This window comes from Salmo salar, chromosome 07 (genome assembly GCF_965601325.2).
Source record: "Salmo salar chromosome 07, fSalSal1, whole genome shotgun sequence".
Lineage (NCBI taxonomy): Eukaryota > Metazoa > Chordata > Actinopteri > Salmoniformes > Salmonidae > Salmo > Salmo salar.
In genome coordinates this window covers 9,280,051-9,290,518 of record NC_138297.1, presented here as the reverse complement: position 1 = coordinate 9,290,518, position 10,468 = coordinate 9,280,051, and the positions used below count along the sequence as shown (strand labels likewise).

The 10,468-nt window shown below is 41.2% G+C and overlaps 1 protein-coding gene across 1 annotated transcript in view; it reads right to left on the bottom strand.

Moving 5' to 3' along the window:
* Positions 1-10,230, bottom strand: part of adam19a (ADAM metallopeptidase domain 19a) — a 242,938-nt gene extending 232,708 nt beyond the window's left edge. The window contains exon 1 of the mRNA XM_045721473.2: positions 9,839-10,230. Coding sequence (XP_045577429.2) covers positions 9,839-10,064 — 226 coding nt within the window. The 5' untranslated portion in view covers positions 10,065-10,230. The remainder of the gene's footprint in view (positions 1-9,838) is intronic.
* Between the last annotated feature and the right edge of the window lie 238 nt (positions 10,231-10,468).

Below are 10,468 nucleotides of genomic sequence, written 5' to 3'. Positions count from 1 at the left end.
GTCCCCAGTCTTTACAAAGTGATTTGAGTCTCCTACTGTGAAAACTGACAGAATGACACGCTGTGGAACGTGGTCACACGGAGAGGGCCATCACCATTATGACGCCGGCGCCCCTGGCTACCCTCCCCTTTCGAAACGTTTATAAAGACAATGCAATCGTCCCCCTTGAATCTTATTGGAGCTCTGGTTGAAAAAGGCCCTAAAGATTTATGTTATACAACGTTTGACATGTTTGAACGAACCTAAATAAGAAAAAAAAGCATTTTGTTGAAAGAGTAGCCCCGCGCACGTCGGAACTTTTGGTGCAGCCTTCAGAACGCGCTAACAACAACAAGCTAATGGAACATAAAGGATGAACTTTTTTCGAACGAAAATACATTTGTTGTGGACCTGGGATTCCTGGAAGTGCCTAAGGATGAAGATAATCAAAGGTAAGGGATTATTGACAATAGTATACAAGACTAGATTTGATATGCGATTGTTCCAAGATGGCGCTGACCTGTATTGCTAGCCTATTGTTCTGAGTATCGCATCCCCTTTTATCGCAAAGTGTGATTACCCAGTAAAGTTATTTTTAAATCTGGCATTACAGGTGCTTTCAAGAGATATTCATCTATAAATCTTAGAATGACAATATTACATTTTAAAAATGTTTTCGAATAGTAATTTAGTAAATTGTAGCGCTGTTTCATCGGATGCATTTGAGGGAAAATAGTTAGTCAACGTTACGCACCGATGTAAAATGCTGTTTTTATATATAAATATGAACTTTATCGAACAAAAGAATGCATGTATTGTGTAACATGATGTCCTAGGTGTGTCATCTGATGAAGATTGTCAAAGGTTAGTGCTGCATTTAGCTGTTTTTTGGTTATTTGTGATGCATGTGGTTGGTCGGAAAATGGCTATGTGGCTACTTTTACGATATACTCCTCTAACATAATCTAATGTTTTGCTTTTGCTGTAAAGCCTTTTTGAAATCGGACAACGTGGTTCGATTCAGGAGAGGTGTATCTATAAAACGATATAATTTTTTTAATTTTTTAATAATTATTACATTTTGTTATGCTAATGACGATAGGATTTTTCGCTGGATGGAGGCCGCACAGGGGTTAAACTCCCCTATACACTGTTCAACTCCCCTACACACTGTTCAACTCCCCTACACACTGTTCAACTCCCCTACACACTGTTCAACTCCCCCACACACTGTTCAACTCCCCTACACACTGTTCAACTCCCCTACACACTGTTCAACTCCCCTACACACTGTTCAACTCCCCCCTACACACTGTTCAACTCCCCCACACCCTGTTCAACTCCCCCACACACTGTTCAACTCCCCTACACACTGTTCAACTCCCCTACACACTGTTCAACTCCCCTACACACTGTTCAACTCCCCTACACACTGTTCAACTCCCCCCTACACACTGTTCAACTCCCCCCTACACACTGTTCAACTCCCCCACACCCTGTTCAACTCCCCCACACACTGTTCAACTCCCCTACACACTGTTCAACTCCCCTACACACTGTTCAACTCCCCTACACACTGTTCAACTCCCCCACACACTGTTCAACTCCCGTACACACTGTTCAACTCCCCTACACACTGTTCAACTCCCCTACACACTGTTCAACTCCCCTACACACTGTTCACCTCCCCTACACTGTTCAACTCCCCCCTACACACTGGTCAACTCCTCTACACACTGTTCAACTCCCCTACACACTGTTCAACTCCCATATACACTGTTCAACTCCCCTACACACTGTTCAACTCCCCTACACACTGTTAAACTCCCATATACACTGTTAAACTCCCCCATACATTGTTAAACTCCCCTACACACTGTTCACCTCCCCTACACACTGTTCAACTCCCCCCTACACAATGGTCAACTCCCCTATACACTATTCAACTCCCCTAAACACACTATTCAACTCCCCTACACTGTTCAACTCCCCTACACACTGTTAAACTACCCTACACACTCTTCAACTCCCCCACACACTGTTCAACTCCCCCACACACTGTTCAACTCCCCTACACACTGTTCAACTACCCTACACACTGTTCACCTCCCCTACACACTGTTCAACTCCCCCACACACTGTTCAACTCCCCCACACACTGTTCAACTCCCCTACACACTGTTCAACTCCCCTACACACTGTTCAACTCCCCTACACACTGTTCAACTTCCCTACATACAGTGCATTAGGACAGGATTAAGACCCCTTGACTTTTTCCACATTTTGCTACGTTACATCCTTATACTAAAATGGATTACATTTTGAAAAATCCTCATCAATCTACACACAATTGTAGAAATGTTTGCTAATTTATAAAAAATTCTAAACAGAAATAACTTATTTGCATAAGTATTCAGACCCTTTGCTATGAGACTCGAAATTGGGCTCAGGTGCATCCTGTTTCCATTGATCATCCTTGAGATGTTTCTACAACTTGATTGGAGTTCACCTGTGGTAAATTCAATTGATTGGACATGATTTGGAAAGGCACACACCTGTCAATATAAGGTCCCACAGTTGACAGTGCATGTCAGAGCAAAAACCAAGCCATGAGGTCGAAGGAATTGTCCGTAGAGCTCCGAGACAGGATTGTGTCGAGGCATAGATCTGGGGAAGGGTACCAAAACATTTCTGCAGGGTTGAAGGTCCCCAAAAACACAGTGGCCTCCATCATTCTTAAATGGAAGAAGTTTGGAACCCCCAAGACTCTTCCTAGAGCTGGCTGCCCGGCCAAACTGAGCATTCGGGGAGAGGGGTCTTGGTCAGGGAGGTGACCAAGACCCCAATGGTCACTCTGACAGAGCTCCAGAGTTCCTCTTTGGAGATGGGAGACCCTTCCAGACAGACAACCATCTCTGCAGCACTCCACCAATCAGGCCTTTACGGTAGAGTGGCCAGATGGAAGCCACTTATGAGGAAAAGGCACATGACAGCCCGCATGGAGTTTGTCAAAAGTCACCTAAAAGACTGACCATGAGAAACACGATTTTCTGGTCTGATGAAACCAAGATATAACTATTTGGCTTGAATGCCAAGCATCACGTCTGGAGGAAACCTGGCACCATCCCTACGGTGAAGCATGGTGGTGGCAGCATCAGGCTGTGGGGATGTTTTTCAGCGGCAGGTACTGGGAGACTAGTCAGGATTGAGGGAAAGATGAACGGAGAAAAGTACAGAGAGATCCTTGAAGAAACCTGCTCCAGAGAGCTCAGGACCTCAGACTGGGGCGAAGGTTCACCTTCCAACAGGACAACGACCCTTAGCACACAGCCAAGACAACGCAGGAGTGGCTTCGGGGCAAGTCTCTGAATGTCCTCTGAACGTCTCTCCGGAGAGACCTGAAAATAGCTGTGCAGTGACGCTCCCCATCCAACCTGACAGAGCTTGAGAGGATCTGCAGAGAAAAATGTTGTAATCGCTGCTTCAACAAAGTACTGAGTAAAGGGTCTAAATACTTATGTAAATGTGATGTTTCTAAAAACCTGTTTTTGCTTGGTCATTATGGGGTATTGTGATGTCATCATGGGGTATTGTGTATAGATTGACGAGGGGAAAAAACAATGTAATCCATTTAGAATAAGGCTTTAAAGTAACAAAATGTGGGAAAAGTAAAAGGGTCTGAATACTTTCCCGAATGCACTGTACTTTTAAACTATCCCCCACACACTGTTAAACTTCCCCCTACACACTGTTAAACTTCCCCCTACACACTGTTAAAGTACCCTACACACAGTGGCTATGCAATACATAAACATAACAGTTGGGATATGAATACTGACACTAAAAGGATCCCACGCAGAGGACCAAAAAGCCTTCCATCAGTGGGCGGACTAAAAAGGCTTCCATTAGTGGGCGGACTAAAAAGGGGCATGTCGCCTTGTTATAGTCCACATATCAAACCTTTGATGAGAGGGAACGTACGGTCAAACCGACTGCATGTTTTGTAGTTAGCAAAAGGACGGAGTGATAAAAAGAGGTGAAATAGATAGTGTATAGGAGCGGTCGACTAATGGAAGTTGAGCTATTCAGAGGAGGGTGAATAAAATCCTGCCTCCTACTCCTCCGTCCTCCTCCTCCTCCTCTTCCGTGGAAGTTAAACCAACACTCTGTCTGCCCTTTTCGCTCTCTCTCTCTGAGAGCTCTCATCCCATTACATCTTCCTCCAGTTCCGGAGTCGAGGCCCTGAAAGGCGGAGCATGTGGACAGCAGTCAGGACTGATATGGTACTTTTGTAAATAGGTCTTGCTGTAAATGCACGGAAACAAGGCATATGTGTTGTAAGTAACTGCTGAGCGGAAATCAATTTGAAAAGCACGATGATGGATAAGAGATTATTGACGTTTACTCCCTAAGTGTAGGCTGAAGTCGTGTGAAAGTTAGCAGTGGGCTAAGTCGAGTGAAAGTTAGCAGTTAGCATGGGGATCAAGACAGGTTGGCTAACAAGAACTAATAAGGCAATTAAGTGACAGCTAGTTTGAACAAAATAAGAGAGAAGAGTACCGTTGATGATAACTGAGAGAAAATTAGTTGTGGTTTGACATAAAAATTGGAGAATTTTTTTTTAAAATTAAAGTCCCCTGCTACATCCCGACCCAGGGTCTCTGCATGAACCTTTGTTGATTTTGACAGATTAGATCACAGTCTCATCTCCTCCCTCCAAAATTGTCCGACATGACTTGAATTAGCTTTGCACCGAGACGTATAGCATTGGAATTTGATTAGTTTTCCGCCCGAGATATAAGCAATGTGAACCAGTGTGACTATACAATCTCTCTCTATGAGTACGTTTACATGAACACTTATAATTTGATATTAAACTGATTATGGCAGTAGGCCGAATTTCGAAATAGTAATGTAACGCCTTACTCTTTTCTTAAATCTGTGTAAGGTCCAAATTTAAGTAAGCATATGCTGATTAAAACAGCTGGTTTTCTGAGCAATCTTTAGAATTATTAGGACAGTTTAATCGGCGTTCCAGAGGTGTATTTGATCTGCACATGTACCAGCACCGGTAGCGCTAGCCTCCCTCTTATGCGCATGAGTGAAGTGAGTTCGGAAAAAACTGAAAAGTATGCATCTTAAAAATAGTATTCACACACAAACTTTATTATGTCCGAACTCAGAATCAAAAAAGGTTTCGCAAAAAAATAACATTGTAGAATGTTTATTTTGATTGGCTATTTTCTGCATCTGTGACTTGTTTCAGGAAACTAGGCGTATGTCACGCGTCACCACTTCACAGGATCAGCATTTGAACGAAAACTTATTTTTTTTTATCAAAATGCATTTTTGGGCAGAAATGCCTTCTGGAAAATGTGAACTTTCATGTTCCTTATTAATAACAAACTTGTATGCCATCTGTAAATACAAATAAAATAGTTAAATTACGAGCCTAGTTGGTTTAACCACAGAAAAAGACAGGATCCTTCCCCCTGCAATAATTGGCTGAGATAATGGATGGGCTGGACATGCCGGGAGATGAATTCGGATTGGTCTGCCATGTAGCACGCTTCTGTCTGTAACATGAGCTGGTCAGTATGTGTAGATAATCCATTCTAAGTGTTGCTCTCCACTTTCTGGAGGACCGAGTTTTAAATTCAGTGGAATGCCCGGTGTTATTAGATAGAGTATGATAGCTAAGGAGATGGAGAAAATTCTGGCGTTTGATTGCAAATTTGCAGAGGGTGTCGAAAAGAGAACACACAGAAGGCTGTTGTATAAAACACCTGTCTCCGGATTACATCTTCAAACTAAGGGGAACCATGGCATCCATGACAGAGAGGGAGAAGAGTCCATCGATTTATACTGGTAAGATAGTGTCACGACTTCCGCCGAAGTCGGTCCCTCTCCTTGTTCGAGCGGCGTTCGGAGGTCGATGTCACTGGCCTTCTAGCCATCGCCAATCCACTTTTCATTTTCCATTTGTTTCGTCTTTGTTTTACACACCTGATTTCAATTCCCCAATTACATGTTCATTATTTAACCCTCTGTTTTCCCCATGGTTTTTGTGCGTGTTTGTTTTATGTATTTTGGTCCTTTTGTGTGGGCTTGGTATTTACTACATGGAATGTATATCATTGAGTAAAGTTACTTTTATTACTCATCTCTGCTGTCCTGCGCCTAACTCCTCTGCACCAGCTACACCCAGACTGTTACAGATAGTCTAGCTAGCTACATTTTCAGATATTACAGGTTTTAATTTTCATTCCAAGTTAAAGCATACTCTTAGCTAGCTAGTTAACGTTATGTGTATGATCTGTGTAGTAATATTATTTGCATCTCAGAGCCATTTGTATTGCTAGTTATAGCCTGGTTTGTTAGCTACCTGCAGATTCATGGAGGGTAGTAACGTTATGAGTTGGGATTATGGTTAATTGTTTAGTTAGCTAGCTACAGGTCTTAACAAAAGACCGCTCTGAATCAGAAAGGTCCGGAAGCTGCCTTGATCAACATCCACGTCTTTGGCGCCCAGGGAACAGTGGGTTAACTGCCTTGCTCAGGGGCAGAACAACAGATTTTTACCTTGTCAGCTCGGGGATTCCATCCACCAACCTTTCGGTTACTGGCCCAACGCTCTAACCACTAGGCTATCTGCTTTACAAGTGACGAGAGGAAATTCTCCACCCCCCCCCCAACAGTGAGCATCAGACTGGTGTAACTGGTGACAGAGATACATGGACTGTGTTTTTTCTGTTCTGCGTCTGGGACTGGGCTGGATGACAGATAGAATGTGTGTTTGTTCGCGATGTTCTCAAATGTATATATTTTTTCTTCGTTTTTATGAGCCTTTATGTCCGCTTGTTCTCATGTTTGGTCTCGTCTCATTCACTCCTCTGTGCTGTGTGCACCTTCCCATTTACACCAGAGATCTGTATATAATGGTGAGATGCACGTCTCCACCCTAACAATGGGAGTCGTTGTCCCAAAGGCGGTAAGGCAGGTGACAAATTTAGGTCCAAAATAAGCCATAGAAAAGCATTGGGCTTATTTTGGACAGATTTTTGCGAGAGTGAACCCTCTTGCTTTGCACTCTTCCTCTATGGTTTACACACCAAGCCCCTCCCCCTGCCTCTCACGCCAACCATGTTAAGAGATCACATCTTCCACTCTGACAAACTGTTTCAACTCGCTATTTGCGTTTGAGGTTTGGTCGAACAGAATCGGTCAAATGGACACCAAAACACACTGACATTATTTTACTGTAATAGTGGAGAAGTAAACTTTTCTCACAATATTATTTTTTTATGTCTCAACTACTCAAATTGCACGCAGAGCAGACACTACTAAAATGAGAGTATAAATGAACATTGATTCTGAGAAATGAATGCTCAGTTTGTCGCGAGCAGCATTGGGTTACCACTACAGCTTTTTAGTCAGTCTGTTATACTAGCTGCCTTGTCTGTGTTTTATAAATGTGGAACAATCATAAAACACAATTATATTAGAAATTGGCAACTCGTTGTCATTCTGAGAAATAAGGTAGGCCACTTGATTTCAACATCTGAACAAAGTGGACAGGCTAACATGCTTTTCAAACAGTTGGAGACAGAAGAGTGGTCTAAAGCCCACATGCAACTGTTCACCCTTGTTAGCTACTAAATAGATCCAAGTTGGCTAAACATGAGATATAAAGATAATCTGGATAACTATTTTTCCTTTATTTAACTAGGCAAGTCAGTTAAGAACAAATTATTATTTTCAATGACAGCCTAGGAACAGTGAGTTAACTGCCTTGTTCAGCGGCAGAATGATAGAATTTTACCTTGTCAGCTCGGGGATTCGATCTCACAACCTTTCGGTTAACTAGTCCAACACTCTAACCACTAGGCTACCTGCCACCCCCGATCACTAGCATGTGGGCCTTAGAGATCGTTGATGAGCCCTGTGTAAATTGTCTATAGCCTAATGCCTGCTATAATAAGTAAGTCATTATTAGTGAATTTGCATTCTGCTTGGTTATAGTTACATTTGTAACAAAAAAAGGTCATTTTTATAGACAGACTTAAAAGCCAGATCAGTGATTATTGAAAAAAAAGTAGGTAAAACTATTTTTATAAAATGATTTAATTATCAGTGTGTCTTATGGTTGTGGAAGGCTTATATTAAGCCTAGGTATAACTTCACAAGCCCTGAATTCATTAGATTTTAGCTGACTGTTTGAAATGCAGTGTATTTTACCTTTAATTCTAGAACAACGCTTATTTAGAGAAAACATTTTTTTTAAATGAAGATATATCTATCTGGAACCATACAATAGTCATCTAAAGAGTTATAGAAAGGGTATTCAATCAAACCCAGTTGTTCTTTCCTCCAGTCAAAAGTCCTAGTGGCCTCATGGGTGGAATGTTATTCATATTTTTCATCATTTCATAATTAATCAACATTATAAAAACAAAATAAACGGATGAAAATACAGTGTTTCTATGTCAAACTGTGTTGTTATATTTCAGTCTTCTGTGATGTATATTCATTGTAATATTGGGATGCAAACTCAAAATGTCATATATTTCAATTCTATAACCGACATGGTACAGGTGTCTTCCTTTTTTAACCCCATAACCATGTGTGTGAGGTATATACTTTTGTTTCAAAGTAGATTTGTTTAAGACTACCAAGAAACACTCTGTGTGACTCTGATTTAGCTCATTGCAGTAAAAAGTTAAAGGTAAATTCCAGCCCAAAACTATATTTTGGTATTTCTTTCATTAGTCCATTGTTGATATAATCCCAAAATGTTTTGCATGTCGGCAAACATGTTGGCAAACAAGTTGATATAATCCCCAAATGTTTTGCATGTTGGCAAACAAGTTTTCAAGATATATAACTTTCAAAATACAGAAATACTGCCAGAATTATGTATTTTGCATCATACATGCAAAACATTTTGGCATTATATCAACAATGGACTAATGAAACAAATACCAAAATATAGTTTTGGAGTGGAATTGTACTTTAACCAGGTTTGAGCTGAGTGTCAAGAAACTGCATTCCTCCTGCACTGAAATACTACACACATTAAATTAATATAGGCTACTCAGTGTGAACTAAAATGAAACTGGACTGCATTTTCCAAATTTTCCTGGAAATCATCATGCAGGATTTGATTGAATATAGCTAATTTACCTCTATTGACCTGGTGCAGTTCAATTGTATGACTCCCAGTGTGATTTTCTATTTAACTTACTGTCGGAATAATTGTGATATAACTGTACATATTCCATAAAACTTTATGGGTCATTTCAGGATATTTAATACACAGTATTGAACTCTGAGCCCAAATACTCTTTAAAGTCAGTATCAGCGAAGTTCAAAATATCTATTATCACCTAAAAAGGAACAGTCACTTTCAAACAACTATAATATTTTATGAGTTGCCACTTTTATAAAAATGAACATGGTGTTATTAATACGGTGTTGGCATGGTTATAACCACAACTGCCACATTGTACTGTAGACTACCTATTCATTATAAGCTACTAGTCTCAATGCTCTTCCTTTTATGGACATTATAGTGCAGAATTCAAACCACTCCGAGGGAAGTTGGATCGCTGACATTAGCTTTCAGTTCGTCGTCACGTTTTAAAATACAGGAGTTTGGACACAAACAGAACACATCAACAAAATAAGAAGAAATAGATCCAGTCGTTTGTTTTCTATCACGAAAGCAAACGTCTTATCAACAATGTTCGCGTGCTGCCACACGACACGCAACTGGTAGATACAAAAGAGGAAAATAACTTTGTAAGTAGGCTACGCTACAAAGGCGAGTGCCTCTCTATTTTTTTTTTTTTTTCTTTACCTTGATCTCGGGTATCTCCGTTTGCACTTTCCAGTATGCCATTCAGTAGTAGCAAAGACAACATAATAAGCGAACGTCCACATTGTGCCGGTGATATTTGGACATTTTTCTGCCTATGTTTGCTGTACATCCCTGTTGTCCTCGGTACCGTTATCCGTCCTCCCGTTCTTCGCTCGCACTGATTCCCCTCGCTGTCTCTGCTTTGACTCCGGAGCGGCGCACGCATCAAAACAAGAAATGGATCTGATTAAGACCGCGAGCCCAGCCCCAGCCCCCGTTTCCCGGTTGTATGAAAGATGCTCTTCAGTAAAAATTACCGGCTAAATTGTCCATCAAAAAGTATCTTCAGTTGAAAGGATGTCTGTCAGTTATAATGAATCATATGAAATGTGTGCATAAGTCCATGCATTATATTAGGAACATGTAAACGTGTCTAGATAAAATATACTTGTCCTGAGCCCCTCATACAAAGGGGCGGCAGCGTTGGACCAGGAACCGAAAGGTTGCTAGATCGAATCACCGAGCTGACAAGGTAAAAATCTGTCGTTCTGCCCCTGAACAAGGCAGTTAACCCACCGTTCCTAGGCCGTCATTGTAAATGAGAATTTGTTCATAACAGACTTGCCTAGT